This window comes from Anabas testudineus, chromosome 2 (assembly GCF_900324465.2).
Source record: "Anabas testudineus chromosome 2, fAnaTes1.2, whole genome shotgun sequence".
Taxonomy (NCBI): Eukaryota; Metazoa; Chordata; class Actinopteri; order Anabantiformes; family Anabantidae; genus Anabas; species Anabas testudineus.
In genome coordinates this window covers 26594384-26616132 of record NC_046611.1, presented here as the reverse complement: position 1 = coordinate 26616132, position 21749 = coordinate 26594384, and the positions used below count along the sequence as shown (strand labels likewise).

At 39.9% G+C, this 21749-nt stretch overlaps 1 protein-coding gene across 5 annotated transcripts in view; it reads right to left on the bottom strand.

The window, feature by feature from the left end:
- The window catches only part of tpk1 (thiamin pyrophosphokinase 1), a 53861-nt gene extending 33695 nt beyond the window's left edge, over positions 1-20166 (bottom strand). For 2 of the 5 annotated variants that reach the window (XM_026363592.1, XM_026363597.1), the window contains exons 1-4: positions 20108-20166; positions 18156-18240; positions 13461-13535; positions 6107-6176 (exon numbers count right to left, since the gene is read on the bottom strand). In XM_026363592.1, coding sequence (XP_026219377.1) covers positions 6107-6176; positions 13461-13535; positions 18156-18198 — 188 coding nt within the window. In that variant the 5' untranslated portion in view covers positions 18199-18240; positions 20108-20166. Of the gene's footprint in view, positions 1-6106; positions 6177-13460; positions 13536-18155; positions 18241-18987; positions 19148-19212; positions 19282-19803; positions 19863-20107 lie in introns of those variants that run through there. The other 3 variants (XM_026363594.1, XM_026363593.1, XM_026363596.1) reach the window with 3 other exon arrangements.
- Between the last annotated feature and the right edge of the window lie 1583 nt (positions 20167-21749).

The window sequence follows — 21749 nt, the reverse complement described above, 5'->3', positions numbered from 1 at the left end:
CTCATATCCGCTCTGCAATCTTACTTTTCTAAGTAATTAAGGCAAAGTCTTCCTATCTAACCAACTCATTAACAAATGTTTCCCTATATATTCTTATCTGTTATACGTCTCTATTTCTGTCTTTGTTTTGCTCTAAATAAGCAAGACAGCATCCTGCCATATGAACACTTAATTAGAACAAAATGTTGTTTTGTTGATTTCCTCTCGCTCCCTCATGGCTTTCATCTTTTCTTGAATCACAGCATGACAAACACACCTCTCCTTTTCGTCCTCTTTTCATCACTTGACGAGATGTGGCCCTGATTACTCCTCTCATACTTCTCATCTCCCAATCAGAGGAGGAAAGTCAGTGAAGGGGTGAAGGAATTATTTTGGATGACATCATTAACGACCCAAATACATAAACAAATGGAGAAAAGCACCTTGACACTTTCAGTTCTGCGACTCGTATGACTGTGTGTGCTGATATGCGATCTCTGATCTCTCTCATTTTTTACCTAGATATCACCTGCTAACCTTTGTGCGTGTGTGTGTTAGGGATTTTTGGTTGACTTTGCATGTTTGTAAGAGACCATCCTCATCAGAAAAACAACAGGGTCGGTCATTTGTATAAATGCAACCTCCTGTGGTCATGCGAATAATAACTGTTCTCAGAAGCAAAGAGCAAATGCAGCCTAATGATGGAAAACCTCTTGGGGGAGAAGATTGGAATTTAACACAAGAATAACATAGTAGTATATTTGTAATGATCATCAGGGTTATTTTAGACAGCACTGGTGAATAAGCTATTTTCTTTTCTTACTTACTTCCTTATTTATTTATTTATTTGGCTGTGTGGTTTATATGCGTCTTGCTTGACAATCATGCAGCTCGGCAGCAAAGGTACACATGAGAAACAACCAATCAGCACAAATAGAGGTCTAATTATCCCACTGCAAGAATGAGTCTAATTAGCAAATGTGCAATTAAAGAGTATGAGCTTCTTGTTCACATCTGTATTGAATCAATTGATAACAACATGTTCGTTGGATGTATCATAGGGAAAGCAAGATCGTTATGTGTGTGATCCAAATGTAGCTAATCCCAAAGTTAATCACCTAGATGCCTGTAGGCACTTAGACTAATACACAGACATTGTCATAAATCCACACACCTCTTACCTCCAAACCAAGCACACCAAGTTTATTAACTCTCAGTGCTACTTCAAGGGCTATTACGTGTACTTAAGAGAGTGGGAGGGAAAGAGAGATAATTACTATTTTAATTAGGCTTAATTGTTAAAATTCTAATACAATGAACTTAACAAAAACTAATGACAGTTCAACACATCTGCTGTATGTCAAAACAAAGCCTTAATGTTAAAAGGGAAGGCCGAGTTCCCCGTGCTCATTAATTCAACTCAGCATGTCAATTTCCAATTCATAATAACAGACACAGAGTGAAACTTTCAATCAGTCTATACAAATTCCACCTGAAGTAGGAGCCTAGCAACTATAAGAAAGAAAAAAACAAAACAAAACTCAGCTATGAAACAGATGAAAACTAGTTTGGCTGTGGGAGTCTTGACAAAACATAATACAATAATGAAAAGTAATAAATAATTACCACAGAATAAAAAGTGAAGTTATTTCCAACAAACCTAATACAATAATAAACACCTCACCACTCATCTACCACAAGAGAAGTCACAAATAAATCATGAATTAAACACCATACTATTATAAAATCATCCAGCAAATTGATTTGATTCACGTTGAGTGTGAAATGAAAGAAGCAAACAGCACTGAAGGGAATTAGGAGGAACGAGCTGTTAGTTACCAGTCATCAGCTGTTCCATGAGCCTCCCAAACCCCCTGCCCAGTTTAATTTGCAGTGTAATCATCTTAACTGCTGGCCTGTGACCCTGTTTTTAGGTCACACAATTCTCGATACCCTAGCAGCTGAACAGTTTCCAAGTTGTGTGAATTCGATTACACCAGAGCGCCTAATGGCTCGTATTGTGATTTTTATAGATTTCAAAACGGCTAAATGTTTTTGTAAAAGTATCTCAAATAGCAACATACAGTATCAGTATGTATCAGTCTTTCTCTTAGCTGATGTGGTAGACAAAAGCATTTTTATATAGTATATACAGTGCGTGCCTTTACCTGCCTAAAGCGAAAGATATTGATGGAATGAATGTAATGACAGACAGTCAGATAAAGCTGTTTTTACTTACAAAGTAAGATTTCATGACCAGAAATATAAAGGACTTACACAAGATGCAAACACTGCAGAGTAATAATCAGGAAGTTGGGATTTGCAGAGAAGTACCAAGATGCTCTGGAACTAAATTTTATCGAATGATGAGACAAATATTAACCTCTGAGGGAAAGGCTAAACTGTGGAGGAGGAAAGAAACGTGTGATGAACAGAGCATAAAAGCTCATTTGAGAAGCATAGTGATTGTAGTATCACGACCTGGGCTTGAGTGGTTGCTTCTGGAACAGGCTCGCCAATCTTACCTGATGATATAACTCCTGCTGATGGCAATAGAATGAATTTAGAGGTCAAGGAAGTAAGAGGAAATACAACACAACACAACACATTTAGAGAATTTACAGGTCACACCTGGGTAACAAGAAACACCTGTCAGCTCACTTAGACTTCCAGTGATACAAAAGCTAGGTTCTAAGTTGTTCAGGGATGTTAATAGCAGAGAATAAAAGCTGAAATTCTGAAGTTTGGTCTCTATTCATCCTTTGATCTTAATCATGAATATATTCAGTGTACAGCAAATATGAATGAATTGACCTTGCTTTTTTAATACTTTTGGAGGGAACTGAAAGAGTAAAAGCTGCTAACACACAATCAAAGTTGTATGGTGTGAGAATGTTTTCAACATTCATTTTAACATCAGAAAAAAATACTCAAGTATATAAAAACAGATCATTTTGTTAGTCAAATCACTGCATTAAAGGCAGCTGAGTGATTATAAACCAGCACAGGAATAAGTGCATGGCAAGCTGTAAACATTCCTCAAGTGACCTACAAAACTATCTGTGATGGAAGTAAGAAGATGAAGAAGAAGCCTTTCATATGTCACATGTACATGTTACAATGAAATCTGTCCTCTGCATTTAACCCATCTCCCTGCGGGGAGCAGTGGGCAGCCACATACAGTGTACGCACAGTGTCTTGCTCGAGGTAACAGAGGGCAGTAACATCCATAGTGCACACAGCAAGGTAGAAATTCTAAAAGTAAGGTTAAGGTTACTTTTAGTGTCTCCCTCAGGAGTTATTACTTTGGATCACAAAGAAATCACTACATACTAATCACCTTCACATCCATGTCAAAAAATACATAAGTGTTCCCAAATGAAAAGGTCTGAGCGAGTGTGTGTCCTCTTTGTCTTCCACACCCCTTACAGTGAAGTTGACTCATTGTCACTTGAGTCATTAAGAGAGGCAGAAAGCCTTAGCCAGGCAAACTCCCTCCTCTCTTCATGCCTAATGACTACCATTAAGGCTGTTTTGACGGAAAATTACATGGCACCTTTCTTTTGGGTGGAAGGACGTCCGCCCACTTTGATCTTGTGGCAGACCAGAAGACTGCTGAGGCTAACCAGAAACCTTCCTAGGCTCATTATTTCCTGATGGAAATACACAGTCGCAGGCAAACGTGGACAAATCCACACAAATGTCACTCGACTTACTGTACTAAGGCCATTACTTTTTTAAAAAGGGCCTCACATAATTTGCATTTCAAAGAAAATGCTACATATTTCAATTTAGGTCTGGCCTCCAAAACACCACCACAGACATAGCTTTGCAGAAGTCAACTGAAATGCTTTGATTTTCTCCACAGATCTGACATCACTTACATCTTAACCACCACAACTGCAGTGAATATGGTCAAAGTGATGACAGCGCACACACTGTGCAGCACTTTTGATGGCTTCCCTTTTCAAACGTGGATCTTAAAAGCCGACGTGTTCCCCCTGCAGTGAAGCAGCACAATTTGTCGGAATTATTTGCCGGAGTTTTGTGTGTGGGGGGAGTTGAGGGTGGGGGCTGATCTTTTCATGAGTCTGTTGTTGTATAAGCTACAGTTGAGATTTGGGATCTCTCAGCAGGCATTTCATCTGCATGTACGCAATAGGAACTAAATACGGCAGTTTTGACATTTTGAACTTAAGTCTTAAACTCTGATTTCTGGTCTGGGTTGGAATAATTATCACAGGAACGGTTTCACTTGTGCTAAATTTAGGGACACACGAAAGCCCCAAATTTAAACCCACACACATACACAGAAACCGGCAAATGAATAACATGCACAGGCCCACAGGCACAACGCTGCTCAATTCCCTATCTAACCTACCTAACTATCTTGGTTTCCAGATATTTATCAAATGATCTGGTTTTATCTCCATCTTTTCTTTTGTCTTCCTCTTCTTGTGCACCTCTCTCAGATCTGACACCGCAAATGCTGCTCATCAAATTTGGCTTTGATTTATTGCTCACATCTCCCTCTTCTCTCCTCTTCCTATCTGTAGTCCATTAGTTATGGTAATGTTAGGTTAAATACATCTTAACTTGCAGGTGATTGATTTACACATCCCCTCCCTTAAACACTCTCTCCGATCCACCTCTTCTTTGCAAGTTTTTTTATTTTTCCCAGTCTCAGCCGTTCCAGTGAAATGTATAACTTTTCAGGACATATGCTGTTCGGGTTGGGAGGGCTAAAAGGGAGGTCTGACTGTCAGCTTAACTGTGCAGGCTGCTGACAACGCTCAGACTGCAGGGTCAGAAGATGAATCTACAGTGTCACAGAAACAGGCAGAAGTATGAGCGATGCCTCTGCGGACCATGTGCTCAAACTCACACTCTGAGACTGAGACACATGACTAGTTTTATGTTGAAAATACAATGAAAAATGTTCGAAGCCAGGGAAAGCACTTGACATCTGTATGTCTATTTTGCTATGTTACTGAGCACCTTAGCCTAACTTCATCTTGAACAAAAACTTTCACTACTTGCATACTCCACTAAAAATTAACTCTAATCCTAGTTCTAGTCTTTTCCATACAGGATAACGCACATATAGAAGCCTAAGCTAATTATACAGTCTCCACTGCAGTGTGTAATTAAATCCTTCTACCTCCTCCTGTTCACGATAGTGATCATGATTAATTTTGTGATGCAGTACTAAAATGACAAGTATCATATTGTTGTTTTGCCTTTTTTTTTTAAATACCACTTTATAACTACTGCTGTGGTCAGGACACAATTATGTTCATCAGCAGTCTCGATGTTTTACTTTGTCTTGTCTTAATCCTCTTGATTACACAATGGAGTCCAAACTACTCATTTTCTTTGTTTATTCAAACTTAACTTTTGACACTTTAAGAAGCTGCTGAAGTACAGGCATTACAATAATTGGTTTGGTTTGACCTGGGTCAAGGATTTCAGCTGTGAACTCCAGTTCTAAACTCAAGAACTCGAATAAGTGTCCACACTCTGAAAAAGTGTAAATGACGTCATTCTGCAAAAACGTCCTCTACAAATTAAAACGGTTGATACAGCAACAGAACTGCAAGAACATGCACACAGACAGACCAAGTCACAGGAAACATTAGGAAACATCACATTCACACCCTTGCAAAATGCACATCTGGGGTCACACTCAGGGTGTTAATGCGAAAGCCTCAACACTTCAGGGACCCAGTAAAGCCCAGATCCATCTCTATCCTGACAGCAGCCCTCCATTAGCCACAGGAAAAAAAAATATGGTTGCAGAATGCACACATACCGTTTTTTGACAGAAACACACACAATCCTAATACATAAACAGAGTGAACAAACACACATACACACACACACACACACACACACACACACACACACACACACACACACACACAGTACATTACTGATGTAGCCACTTTTTTTTTTGGTCAAAAACAAACACAATGCTATTGAATAAACAGCATCAATAAACATCACACTTTACCCAGCTCTTTGTGGGTCTCATCTTTCCCCCAAACGTGAACCATACCACCACGTGAGGGGAGGATGACATATGTGCGAAAACACGAATGCAAACGTGAACACAAGACGGGCTCACCTTTCACTGTCTCCAGCAGTAATGTTGTAGAGGTGATTGGCAGCTCCATCAGCACATGCCCTCAGGAGAGCTGCCGAAAGACAGACACACAGAGAGAGGGAGAGAGAGAAAGACACTTACAGCCTGCATAACAGAAAGCAATTAAATGAACAGTACACCTTACGTTCACAAAAAATACAATAATATATCCCTGCTTTGTACAAGTATCTGTTAAATATAACTCTTTTCAAACTGGTTTAAAGTATTGCAATGGGGAACTTAGGGCCGTTGTGCTGATATTTAGATGCATTTGTATAATATGGGTCCACTGTATACAACATGTGCCACTTTATGCATTTCTAGCTGGTGACTTACAGGTGTAATTTCCTCTTCACATCATTCCACCTCCTTCCCAAAACCCTTCCCACGAACATGAAACATCACTCATGATTAGTCTCACAGTAGTGGGATAGAAAGAGGAATGACATATACTGATAATACTAATAATGGATTTGCCATACTTTGTCATGAATATAGAAATGTGACCCTGATGCTGATAAAACACACTGTATGTTCTTTGCACTGTGGCCACATTTCCTTTCAAAAGGTGTTCATAGTTCTCGTGAGGACACCTGTAGTCCGCTGGCAACATGCACACCAAACACTGCACCGCAACGACTTGAGAATCTTTTACATAAATTTGATACACAGATGAATGTACAAGGGCAGACTTTGTTGCTTCATGCATCACTGTCAGGGAGTTGTAAGTGCTCAAGAATACATTTAAAGAAACAGGGAACAACATGAGCAATGAGCAATTCAAACACTTACTCCAATAACAGCGGAGACCGTTTAAATAAATTTGAAATTTAGTTAGAGAGAGCACTTTTCTGCCACAGAAAACAGCAAATGATATGCCACACAGACGAGTAAAGCACTAAGTTTAAACAATAATTTGACCCTTTAAAGGCTAATTCAGCGAAAGAGCTATTCTGATTTTAAAAACAGAAAAAATAAACGAGGCAGTCATTTCCCATTCTAAAAATTGTTTTCAAGCAGCAATAAATTAGATGCAAACTATTTGCAAACATATGCTCTTCCAAGGCCTCTACTCTATTCAAATTGAACAGACAGCCTATTTTTAAAGACTCCTTTTCTGGTGTGGTGCACAGGGGGAAACACTTCAAAGAGGCAGCTATGCTTTTCTACTTGAACCTAGTTAAAACAAACTAAAGCATGCACCAAAGGGACAGGCAACACTTGTACACATGTTTTCTGACTCATTGGCGTTTCCAAAGCCCATTCTTGAGCGTCTGCATGTCTGTGTGACTGTTAGTTGTTTGGTTGCAAAAAGAAAGTAATAGGCCTCTGGCACGGCTGCCATCAACCCGGTAATCATTATCAAGGAGTCACCAATCTGGCATCTTTCTGTATCGACTTTGTCTGGTATTTTGATCACATAGATTGTGAAGTCAGACTGGTGTGACTGGTATTTCTCTTAAACTATTAAATAATAACAGCCATTATTTCCATAATGTACACACAAGATATGTGCAGTACATACAGTAACAATGCGTACTGTAATATCACATTCACCCACACACACCTAATGAGGTCTTAGGTAAATTGAGAGGAATTATTATCCAAGGGGAGTATCTCTGGCAATCTAACCATCCTTGCCTTGAGCATCTAAAAAACAAGAGACTGCTAAAGCATTTGTACTGATGTAAATAAGACACTTATGCTCAAGGTAGCGTTTTTATTCATAACCCCCACCCCGTGTTGTCGATGTTTCGCATCAAGAAATGACTGGAATGTAAATGACTCATTATCTCTGACGAAGTGCAAAGGCTGAAAAACTGACAACATCTGGAAAAACACAGCATCTCGTCTTTAAGCCCGGTGGTGACAGACTGTAAAGCTATCAGTAATTATCTGCATGTAAGTACTGTACGCACGCGCACACACACACACACACACACACACACACACACACACACACACACACACACACACACACACACACACACACACACACACACACACACACACAGAGGATTTCAGACTAAGAACAGTTGCTTCTGGCTGTCAGTCATTTTGTCTGCTCGTGTGGCGGTGCAGTAAAACACACGCTCACAAACACACACATAGCGACAGAAATCAGAGAAGCCTGATGTCACTCTACAAAGTGTAACTGTATCCAAAGCCCGAAGCGATCCTAGGCCACCCTGATTCTGCCCAGTGGATTCAGAATTATAAACAGTGTGAAGTCTTCTTGTAAACATGCACAAGTTACACGCTTTTCCCTACCTCAGAAAGGCTTAGGTGCAACGCTGAAGAGATTCTGAGGAGCACTCCAAGCTGAATACAAAGCATTTAGACAACATATCAGTCAGAATAAATGTAAAAATAACATAAAGGGTTCTGTTTATGTCAGGTTAGCATGAATTCTTTGTGGCCTAGATTCAACAAGGTGCTCCAAACATTACTTAAGCCAAGGGGGTTAGACTGAGATCTGGACTCTGGACTGAAACTAAACAACAGGTTACCTGTAGCTGAGTTCTACAAGTTGACTCAGTCACATTCAGTTGACTTAATAGTTAGATAGACGGTTAAGTTACTGTTTGAATCTAGTTTAATAGTTCAACCCTGGTAATAAAACCTGACAGTCAAAGCCTTTATTCATATAAAGAATGCAGTTAAAACCGTCCTTTGGTACTATAATGTATACTACACTAATACTATTAACCTACAGTTAATTTAAGGTAACAGGATAATTTTGTGACTGAAAAAAAAAAAAAAAAAAAAAAAAATATATATATATATATATATATATATATATCAACAATTGTTATTATTTATTATCCAGTTTTACTCCACAAATTGGTACAAATTGAACATTTTTATTGTTCTTGTCCAAGTTAAGGTAATCTATCTACCTATCATCTCAAACATGTTATTTAGAAAAATGAACGGGCTCTTAAGTGGTGTCTTTTGCAAACATAGTAAGTATAATGGTCTAAAACAACATGAAAAATGTATTAAACTAAAATAATTTCCAACTTCTGAACGACCCCCCCCCCCCCCCCCCCCCCCCCATCCGCTGGTTAAACTGTTGCTGTAAAGTGCTTTGTTACTGTAGCCAGACTTCAATTGTTCTCCTGTTGTCAAGATTGTGCTTCCACCATCATTTTAAGGTTTCCCTTCTTGATTTAAAATCTTTTGAGTCCAATATGCTCATAAAACAGGTCAGACTTACTCAAAAGTTTCTTTATTGTATAAGAAAGTTGCACAAATGCCTGTGGGCGTGTCTGTCTCTCAAAGTGTCATTTGTCTTCATCACAGTAAATGACAAAAGTGGGTAAACTGAACTTGAGAGAGATTATCTCTCCATCTTACTCCATCCACAGGCTATGAAAAGACAATTACTGTCATTCTCCCACTCAAAACAATGAATTGTGGGATGTTTGAAGTGCACCACAATTGTGAATGCAACAGCTTAACCAGCTCCTTCATCTTTGCCTCATAGCTTTTGAGTCAAAATCAAACAAACAAAATCACATCCGAAGACGTCCTGTAGTCTTGTGAATTCTGGTGGCGCTATAATGTGAGCCTGGTGGGGACAGCAGACGTGGTTAGAGGAGATGACCTTGTAAATAAACTAGTCATAATAATCCCTCCCTGCAGGCTTCAGAACCAACTCCTCCTGTCAATCACTCCGCTGTATGCGAGATACATATGGTGGGCAGGAGATAATGCACTTCCACATACACATCCACACCGCAGTCAGTAATTTTTAATCGTCTATGTCACTGTTGAGTTTGATGCAGAAAAGGTACATGTACGAAAATAACACACACACTACTGTGGGGCATATTCTGTAGCAGCTCTGTATTGATGAGGTTAGTGCTGAGGATTAATACCTGTCAAGTTGGGGCTTTAGCGCAGTACAGGAGAGGGCAAACGGTCACAGAGAGCGGTGAAAAGATTATTACCCTTGTTATGATGCCTTGATGCCCTCCCTTCATCTTTCATGCCACCTCTCCCCATCCATCTGTCACCCTGTCTCCAGATTCACCCTGCTCTCTACACCTTGCCTCAAATTTGATTGATTTCCTGCACAAACATTTCATTTTCTTTCTCTCTAACTCCACTCTGCTACTCGTTACTCTCCCGCTCCGTCCTTTCTCCTTGTTATTCTAGGTGGCACAATTTCCCTCTAACAATTCTGACAGTGTCACTGGAATTTGCTCTCTAGATTTCTTTAGGCTTTCTATCCAGCAGTTCTCGCTAACAGCTTCTCTATCTAAATTCTCTACACACACATTTAGTCCGTCTGACACGTGTACTGGAAGTGTGCATGTGCATGCCACAATCGCCTAGCCGGCCTTGATTACAAGGCTGCTACTCAGCTGGCTGATGGATAACGCTCACAAACTTCAACTTCAGCGAGCTGCTTCACATCAACAAATGATAAAACGAATCGCTTGTAGTAGACCTGGGCTGCTTTTTTTTTTTTTTTTTTTTGACACTTAGTGAGTCACCTTCCCTGATTGCTTTATTGAATTGCTTGTTTGTGTTGTTACAATGTGAGCAAGTGAAGCACCTGTAAGCAAGTAAATGAGTGACTGATTGACTGAGTGAACAGGTGAGTGGGTGACTGACTAGATGAGCAAGTGGGTGACTGATGAACTAGATTATTGAGAGGGTGCGTGAGTGAGATAAGCGGCTTGATCCTACTTCACAACATCACGCTCAGCACCTGTAAATGAGTTTCCCTTTGATCGTTGTTGCGCTCCTCCAGCCTGCATTGCTCTTCTGCTCCCTGCTGCTCCACATCTCCCACAGGTGATGAGGGGGCCCAGGGGCATCACATCAGAAGACCTCAGAATGCGATGTGTATGTGGGTGCGGATGTCTGTCTCTATAATAGTGGAGACCTGGCTACGGTGCCTCCAGGTGAACAACCATCTGGAGAGTGACACGCACTCAGACATGCTCGCGTGCACACTGACATCTGCCTATCCCACAAACAACATTAAAAATACATGGCGTATCTTGTGAGGAACGATGAACTTGCTACAAGCGTGTTTACCATCAAACTGCCAGAGATCTGAGATCTGCCATTGACATACAATAATCACCCTGTCAAAACTTCTTCAAGTCCCAGGGGGAATGCTGCCAAGAGCAACACTGATCAAGAAAGCGTACCAATATCTGACATCCACACCAAAGGACTAATTCCGAAATCTCCCTCAAACTTTTCAAACTTTTTTGTTTTTGGTCATACTATGCAGTCCACCAGAAAACATTACCTGAACTGAGCTTTTCAGCTAAAAGAAAAGAGATATTTTAATATAGATACCATTAATACTGTACGCATGCACTCCCTAAACTAGAACCATTGGAAGCAAGTTGAATTGCTCATTATATGACCAAAACAGTCATCAGCCAAATGATATGCAGGCGCCCCTTATCCTGGATGCACAGTGAAAGACTTTGAGGAGATTTAGCTTCACTTAAGCTATTCACTTTATATTTGATGACTGTTTCGTATATATAATTTTCTTAAAATTATATATGTTTTATCTGTCCCCTTTATAGACTACTCAAATAATCTTTATCTCAGGGCAGCAGGCAACCGTTGGTGTGAAATCAGGTGAGGAAATTACTTTCTGTAATAGCATTAAACATTTTTTACAGGTCCTTCAGTAAAAAGGCAGAAACCTGTCTACCTGTGTGACTGCTGTGTGATGGAAAGAGCTCAGGTGCCTCTTGGGTTTTTGCTAAGTTGATAAGGATATCAAAGCTGTTCATTAAAATTCAGTGCAATGTGGTTGTAATTACAAGTTTGCCTTCAAAGTTACTGTTTACTAACCTCGCTCCCTGAGTGCATAACTTTGTAAGTTACATTAATTGTGTTACATAAATTAGTGTTCTCACAGTTTTTCGCTGTCGTTTCATGGTCGACGCATTAAACCTATTGAGAACCACTGATCCACGCCACTTATTGCGACTCTGTTCTTGATAAAGAACAACACGACAAACTCAGTGAAGATTGGTTCAGGTTATTCTTCAGCTATGCTCCGTCTCTGAAAAACAAAGTTCTATGATACTGATTGAGATGACAACGACTGGTTTAAAGGTTCAAAGTCAGCTTTGCATATTTAATACATCACAGCCAACTGCTGATGCATCTGAGCATCCCATGAGCGACACCTCGGGGAGTCTAGAGTTCTACTTCCCTTCAAAAACCTCTTTTTCTTCCTTTTTAACAATGAGTCTTTTGTAAACTTTTGTTTTTTGAGTTTTTGGAAGGTACAGCCTGCTTGAAATGTTTCCCTTTTTACACAAAAAAATGAGGCACTGCTGCTAACGTCATGAGCAAGCATTGTGTACCAATGAAAAAACACTAAGTGCGAGACTGTATCCTATTTCTTGGACTATCCAGACGAGCAGCTCAGAGTCAAAGCTGAGGGTAGATTTGTTAAACTTTCTCATCGCAGAGGTCTTTGGTCTAGTTAGTTTGTTCATATCGATCCCTGTCACTCCCCCACAGTGAGGAAGCGGCACTTTCTAGTGCATCATTTTTAGCAAAATAATTAACTAAAGTGAACGTACACACTCCCACTTGAAAGAATCAGAATGGATATGCATAAGGTGCCATCCTTTGCTACACCGAGACCCTACAATTGCTACTGTAGTGGTTTCAATAGGACTGAATGTCTATAATAAGAGCAAATTGTTCAGCTAAGTATATGGTTCAGTATGTGAAAGCTGAAGACCTATAGAAATGGAATGCGTTCTTTATGTAATAGACCATAAAGTCCATTTGATCACTCAAAATGGCGTTTATCTGTGACACTAAATGACCATGTACACTGAATAGGGTTCATTTCTCCTTAGTTTAGGTATAATTGTGGCTTTTTACAGTTTCCTACAGCGTCATCTGGTTACACGTGTTCACCTGCTGACGATCGTGTCATGAATTCAGCTGTGAACGAAAGTGAAATGCCAACTGTTTAACATTTGGTTTTTGTTGTGAATGTGATATTGGTTCAGGTCACGCAGCCACAGAAGTCAGTAAAATATTAAATAAATCTTCAGCAAAACAATTCTGTTTTATTTTTTGTTTATTATTTTTAACTTCATTAAAATGCATCTCACAGGAAATGTGGGCAGAGGTCAGGAAGGGGGCATATTCACTGACATGGCACCAATTAAGATTTTGCACAGCGGAGGCTACGTGGGCCTAGAGAGCACAGTCTAACAAAAACACGACAGGGGAATACAAGCTCAGTGTAAACCAAGGCAGATGGGATGTAAGTGAGCTGTGCCGATCTATGATCTGTGCTGGTGATGTGTGAAATATCTACCTTTACTCCAGAGGATATGTAGGTAGTCTTTATCCAGAGGCTGGTTCAGAATGATCAGACATATTTTCTGCGTGCCTGGGGAAGGAGATGGGAGGAAAGGTGGAAATGATGAATCATGCTGGTATGAATCACAAAACACGAGATGGAGACACAGACATCCGATGGAGCATAATTACCAAATAGCAAAGAGCAAAGGCACAACATATCATTATTTGTATGTAGAAAACAATACCTTTTCGCTACAAATAGGAGACTGTTGTTTGTGGCACTAAATGAAGAGCTAAATTAAAGCAAAGCTGTAACACCGAGGTCATTATCATGCTCCACGTGGAGACGGGAAAATAACAGAGGATTAAAAACAGAAACCGGAGATCAAAACGTTTTATTTTTTTACTCAATCCAGTTGAGCTGTATGTATATTTATTGGTTTATTTGCAGCACCAGAATCAGCCAAACCTAACAGCAGAAGACGACGTGAAACCAAATTATGCTGTGATTTCCCTGAAATAAAGTACCCTTCCTCTCCGCGACCTGGGGTCACAACAATGTCTTTATTATTCATAAAAGAAGCACACTTAGGCTTACACACATCTCATCGATGCTCATTTGAATAACTTGACCTTTGTGACACGCCATCTGTAACTACATGACAACGGAGGAAAGCCCTTTCAAAACAGCACTAATGAAAATAACTTGTCATCCTATAGTTTCTCTCCTTCCTCTCAGAGTACCTCCATGTTTCTCTGTCAACGTCTCTTTCCTAGGGTGCATCATTTCTTCAAATCTATTTCCTCCCTCAGCCTCCCATCCATCTTGCTTTTAGCTTTTCTTTTTGCTCTGCTGCTAATGCAGATCCCCTGACTAATACTTTGGAATTGTCATTTTTCTATCTGCAGGAAATGAAAAAAAAAAAAAAAAAAAAAAAACAACACAGTGCTACTAGAAAAGCCTTAATGGACCGAAGACTACAGGCCAACCTCTCTTCCCCCTGCCTTCACACTTTGCTCATTTATCTTTCCTTTTCATGTCTGCCCTTATGAATGATTTCTCATGCATTTTTAAAGTTGTTACCTTTCACAGCGAAGCCAATATGCCATATGCGAGCTTAAGCAACACTCTGTGATTACAATGCTCACTTTCCCTCTCTCCTAAACTGTATTTATGTAAATTCAACCCAACTGGATCCCAGTTTCTGTGGAACGCGACAGGGCATACCTAATAAAGCTTGTATCTTTCCCAATACACCTTTCCTGATACATTGTGAATGCAAAGGGGAAAGCCAGAAGAAGCTACAGCACAGAAGAAAGAAGAATATATTTCTGGTTTCATGAAATTCTCATTGCAAAATTTATGGAAAAAAAAAAAAAGTTATTTTGGATTTAAACCCTCAAGTGTAAAGAGTGCATTTTGGCTTGGCTGAGGAAAGGTGAAGAAAAAAAACGAAAAAAAAAAAACTGTCCTTTGGGTTTGGGACTTTGTTGTAGCGGCGGGCTTGATGTTGTTAAAAAGTTCACATCACTGGAAGGTCATTTCCAATAAAAAAGTCAACCCCAGCCGAGTAAGGTAAAAGGAAGAGGGGATAAAGAGGAGACACAAAGGAGGAGGAAAAGAAAGGAGGACACGAGGAGGGGTAGGTGAGGAGGAAGAGGAGGAGTAGATTTGTCAGTCATGTCTCTTAATTGGCTGGAGGTGTACAGAGAACAAAAGACAAACTCAACCAGCCGTGACTTTTCAGATAACCCTGCGTCGCACAAACACTCGCCTGCCCGCACACACACGCGAGGTGGCGCGCAGCCTCTCGTGCACTCTGTTCAAAGAAATGTCACCTTGGGAGTCTTTTAAAAGTGCCAGACAGCATAAATACCACACACATACATACACAAACTCACAAAATCTAAGCACATGAGCTAGCAAATAGATTTTCCAGGAATAGGCATTTATAATTAATATGCTGAAATGCTAACAGTGGACACCAGGGATTTTAAAATGCAGACATCCAGGGGCTGTTTTTATATTCTCCTTTGAGAATCTTAAACTAAGGAAGCCGTGGAAAGATGCTCTACACTTATCTAATAGGGGGAGTGTTTCATGATATCGTGCAATAGGGACAAAGATTTTGAAAGTGTGTCCATCAGGGAATCTCAAACACATCCTTTACCTCTGATAGCAAGCGACAGACTTATCAACAGAATTATATCATCAGCAGGATGTGTGTGTGTGTGTGTGTGTGTGTGCTCGGAGTTGTTCATTTCTGCAGCCATTTGGGGATTATTTGCACACCCTGTGAAATCTTTAGAATAAATCTTTGGATTTGTACAGTGAGCAAACTCCACAGTGTTGCCTGTTATGCTTGGCTAACGTGTTTGAGTAAACATTTGTTTCAGCTGATGCTTCAGAAGAGCTGATAGCGTCTTATTAGAAGTGAGAGTCTCTCGACTGATGCTGGCCTTTGCGTGGTATTGATTTTCAGGCTGTAAAAGCATAGAAAATCAACAGCAGGTGTGTTCCTGTTGCTCTGTGCAAATTACCCAAATGTGCGCATGTCAACTACGTAAAGCATGAAACCTCATTTTGCTTTAATGTTAATGACTCCATATTTCCATGTGTTAATTTATAGTTGTGGCGTCTTCATTAATCTACAATGTAGAAAACAAAAGAAACAAAGACCAAAACCACTGAATTAAAAGGAGTTCAGTGTTTCCCCTTTTCCATGCCTTGTGTTACGCCTCCATCCTTCCTGACAGCAATTGAGAAAAGCTGTGCCACTCCAGGTGTACCACGCTTTCTTACTCACAAAGACTCTGAGTGGTATTGCCACCAGCTTTTACAAAGTAATAAAGTACAGGTCAGAATACTTTTGCAAATAATAGATGTGAGCTTTTCATTTGCAATAAATTGGTAAAAAAATGTCAAAAAAACATTTCACTTTCACTTTGTCATTATGGATTATTGTGTGTCAACATTGCATTTTGTATGAATTGAAAAAGAAATGCAACTCAAAACTAATGCAAAGCAGGAAACATTATGTTCATCATGTACTACACCAAAAACAAATTTGGTGAGATGTGAACCAAACCATGATTTGAACTATGAACATAAAGCCAGACTTGTGCAGCCTTAATTCAACACAAGTGAGGGCCAGAGTAGATCGTGGTATAAAGGAAACCTCAAACTGGTGCAGATACTGATAAATAAGGCTTGATCGATACAGGCTTGTTTGTGGCAAAATCCTAATTAAAATAAGTAAAAAGTTATCTCTTCACCATTTTCACTTACATATTTTCATTTGTGAGAAGCTCACACTCACATGAAATCATTTCAACACATCCAAAAACTGTTCTTTTGGCTTTGCACCTTGCATTCCTTGGCCCACGTTCTTGTTTGGTGGTGTATTTTTCAAATTCCACTCTGTGGAATGGCCAAACATACTGTAGACAACAAGAGTTCAGGTACATCTTTAAATAGAGCACAGCTCGGAACAAGATTCCTTAGCTGAAGCCAAACAGTGGCGGGTTGAAAGAAACGAAGTCTCCTTTGTGAAATAGTGTCATTTTACAGCAATACCAAAGATTTGCTGAGGCATACTGTGTTAAAGAGAAAATTCTTCAAGGACTTTACTGCATGAAATTCGTCTTTATCTTGGAAGTGAACTGCACACAGTATGTTTATAAACCCACCTCAACTGGGAACGCTGTAAGCCAAAGACTCTAAAACAGACGAGACAGGCAAAAGCTCTGGGGCAGCCGAGCTTCTGGGGGAGCAGAGTGTTTGTGTTCATATAGGGAACTACATGTGCCTGCTGTATGCTCTACAGGCCAAACTGTTGTACGGTCCTCTTGACCTTTGGCGCTCTGGATAAACCCGCCCTTAGGCTCATATCAGCTTTCCTTCCTCCACACTCGTGCACACACCACCGAGGAGCTCACATAAACCTTGACCTGAGAGCAGTGGTTAAAGGCAGCTATCAGCAGCTGCCTCCTTAAGTCTGCAGGGCAGTCAGTGCTGATCATCTGGAGAATTTCTAAGAGCATCGGCAGATACAAAAAATGTCAGTTCATCATGCGGAAAATAAATTTTACAAAAAAAAAGAAAGAAAGAAAGAAAGAAAAAGTGCCTAAATGCATTTGAAAAAGAGAGAATATATCTACTGTCAGCTGATTTCTTTTTGTCAAATGTCAAATCAAATTCTAGTGTTTTTCAGTGCCACGTTGGAACATGTTGTTGAATTTATATGATCACAGGGAATTTATTCATGAGTTACATTATTTATTTGTTGAAATATTTTCATCAGACTAACTTCTTCAAAACATGTTTTTCTCTAACTGCTAACATTACAACAAGCAGTCTTTCAGCAAAGGGTCTTATGATTGTGATTATGTAAGCAGCAGATACAAAAAGGAGCCACAAGCAAGTGGATACATGCGTTCGTGACAACACACGCCGTTGTCATGAAAGTGCGATTTGTTCTGAAGCGCCAGAGAGAGAGAGAGAGAGAGAGAGTAAGAGCAGCAGGAAAACAAGAGTGACAGTGTGTGTTTTGATCAGATGCATACAGATCGTCTCTGTATTTGTCTCCTGATGTGTGTGTGAGTGTCCCGCACACAGACGGACCTTGTGCGCCTTTGCCTGGACATGCATGTTTGACTGACAGTGTGTATGTTCGCGCCAGGGGACTGTGTGTTTGAAAGGCATTACCTGAGGGCAGTAGACAGTCCAAAGGCGCCCACTCTTTATCCATGGCCAGAATCTACAGGAGCCTGTTTTTAGTCAGCAAACGTATCTGGAAGCAGGAGGACACACACACACACACACTGTTGCTGCTCTTCTTGATTTTATTGTTTTTTTTGTTTCTGTTTCTTCCTTTTGTTCTTTTGTGTGATTCATCGTCTCCAATTCCAGTTTACACCCCAGCCTGTGGAACTCAATTTGATTTTTTGAATTAAATATTTACCTGTTGCTCACACATCTGTAATATTGGTAATCTTACCAAACAGGCTGCCACATTGAAGGAAATAAGCTATAAAGCAGCACAATTCATTACAAAAGATAGAAGAAGAAATAGATAGAAATAATTGTTGAATTGTTAATTCATTTATAATAGTGACAATAAATGGTTCCTTAAGGAAGTTTGTTATGTTTAAAATTATCAAACTATAATCAAACTAATGGTTTGCTTTTATGTTTGCTACAAACAATCAATTGAAAATGGTCAATAATAATAATAATAGGCAAATGTATTAATGCAGAATACTCGTTAGTTACATTCATTTTTTTTAAACACGCATCGAATTATACAATTATTCAATGAATAAAGAAGATTATGTTTCATCAAACAGCAATAAAGCTTGAAGCCGTGTCAAATGCCACAGTTGAAGTACAGAACAGCGCAAATGAAGTTCAACCATAAACTTGACATTTAAAGTTGCTACATCAATCATATCTGATATCATCGGCAACAACTTGCTGACACTGAAATGTAGTTTTAAATGTTGTTCAGTGTTTGTTCAGTTCATTTAGCTCTACCCACACTTTCGAAGCTTGTCGTCTCCAGGTATCTGATATCCGAGTCTCAGCATGCAGGATCGCCTGTTGCTTAATGCAGCAGCACAGAATAAACCATACTGTGTCAACACTCTTGACTTAGCTTAACTTTCAGCCTTACAATCCAGCTAACAAAGCAGAGCGACCTGACATAAAGAAAGCACAGGATAATAAACCTCAGCTTCACTTTAAACAACAACTCATACAGTACCTGTCCTCAGTAATTACCAGTGACAGCTCTTCTCGCTGCTTCCCACACAGACATTTCACAACCAGGTCTTTTTTTTTTTTCACCCAACTTAGAAACTGGACATGTTAATTATTAGTTTCACTCCTACACTGTACACCACTCATTTGCCTTAGGCAGCCACAAAACAAGATCATTTAATCTATGGACTGCACCTCTTCTGATAAGGTCTGCATCTCCCCACAGCCCAAAGTTAAACTGTTAAAAACATGAGCCTGCATATGGCTCCTTCTGTTTCCATTAACATTCAGAAATTCTTTAAAAAGTGATCACTACGCAAAATAAATAAACATATAATAAATACTGTAAAGTCTAACCCAAACACTGATTTTCTGTGTCTCAGTGTTTTTTTCCCAAACCTGTCAAAACCACAATGCACTCACTGGTCCAAGCTTTTGACTTTTAGCTCAGCTTCTGCAGTATTCAAAGGGAAAAATAAAGAAATGAAAGACGCCTGGTTCCCGATGAAGAGGTTCTGGTTTATTTACGCAGACATCAGTCAGACACAGCCACAGGTGCTGCTCCAGGGTTAGAAAGCAGCTGACGATGCTTTACCTCCGACAACAGCATCATCCGTCTCTGTGACGCTCACCCCCCGTTAAACCCGGACCTGGGGAAGATGCCCTCGCTGGACTTTAGCGTCCTTATCGCTTTCATTTCAAGCATCATCCACATTCACCGCACATTAAGCCGTGATGCGTCCCCGCCTGTCAGAGCCGAGCGGGGTGTGTGCGCCGCGTTAGGAGCTCAGCAGATACAACAACACGGAGTGTGAAACGCACTGACGTCAGTGTAAGGCTGTCAGTGCTAGACTTAAAAGAAATTTAAGGTAAAGTAAATATTCAATAAAAAAACTTACTAAATCGCGCAATGAATGAAGCCACTTCCGCCACTGCCGCTGTAAACAGTCAACGAGAGCCGCAGCGAGCAGCGGCGCCGCTCTGTGGTGGGGCCCCCTACAGGCTGGAGGTGGGAAACACAGCCCTCGTCTTTGCACGTGTGTTTCGCAGAGCTGCTTCAAAGGCACCCCCACACGTCTTTAAGTAGACTCCAGGGGTTTCTAGCACTTTGAGAAATGGTTTAATTTCATTTGAACTGGAAATGATCCGAGTGAAAGACGGACTATTGAGATCGCTCTTCAGTGTAGTCATCATTATCTGCCCCGTAGATACTCTATGTTCAGTTTATTATTAAATCAGCAAACAATAACTGAGGGTCTTTCAGGACAGGGAGGAAAATTAATCTAGTGAAACATAGTTCTGCTGACCCAGTGTGCTTATATCTCTAGAGTATATGAACCTCAACATTTTTTAAAATGTCAAGAACCCTTAAACAGATGCGCATTAACACCACTGACCCATGGATTTTGGGACTTTTTATTGAAGGAGACTACTTTATGTTTAATTCTAATTTAGTTTAATGAAGCATTAACACTCAGATCATTCAATGCTTCATTGATCCGCTTCCACATACTGTAGAGATCTGCTGCATTTTGCTTAAAGAAAGTACAGCAATTTCTCAGCTATCCCTGCCACCCTGCAGCCTAAAAGTGAATCTGACTGACATAACAATGAAATTATTAAATAAATTCATTCATGTATGGATAAGTAAAGTAAAAAGTAAGTAATAATAAGTAAAAAGCAAGGACTAAAACTACTACTGTGGATGGTAAGGTCATGCCTGATGTACTTCTGAGTTTTAGGAACCTGGTTGTTACATTTACAAAGAATAGTTTATGGGCAGATTCACTATACACTACAAATATGTATGTAACACTTCACTATCATTAAATTAATTAAATGTTTTTATTGAACTTACAAAATCATATTTCTGACATAAATTTAAAAAATGCCAATTGAGAAGACATGAAAAACAACTAAACCAAATGAAAAATGGTGGGTAATAATAAAGATACGTCATGATTATATTTGCCCAAGGTCCCCTGTTACTAATTTACAACATACACATACAGTAACTGTACTTTCACACAAACACACACACAACACAGGTCCACTGATCACGAAAATAACACATGGTGAACAAACATACACAAGCAAAACACACTCAGTTAAACAGACATCAGGTCTACGCGCAGGCTGCAGAAGCGTGATGCCGTTTGCATGGGATATCAGTGGTAAAAGGCCTGTATGGTGAGAAACCAAATCTCTCTCAAGGTAAAACCACGCTGGCGGCTCATTAAAACAAACAGCTTCTCCTCAATCAGCACATGTCCTGTCTCCCAGACAGATTGCACATGAGAAGAAATCACGGACACACTCAACTGTGCATTGTGCACAGGCGTGCGCAGGGCTACACACACATGCTATGTTGAGATGCATGGGAAGTCATTTATTCTGTAGGCATGCATTATAAATACATCTATGAATAAATTCCAGGCCGAGTGCATTCTTCATTGGCAGGGATTTTTTTTAACAAGACCTCACGACCTGAATGTTTGATCAGATGCCTGTCTCTCTCTTTCCTCACTGCATCTGCCTAAC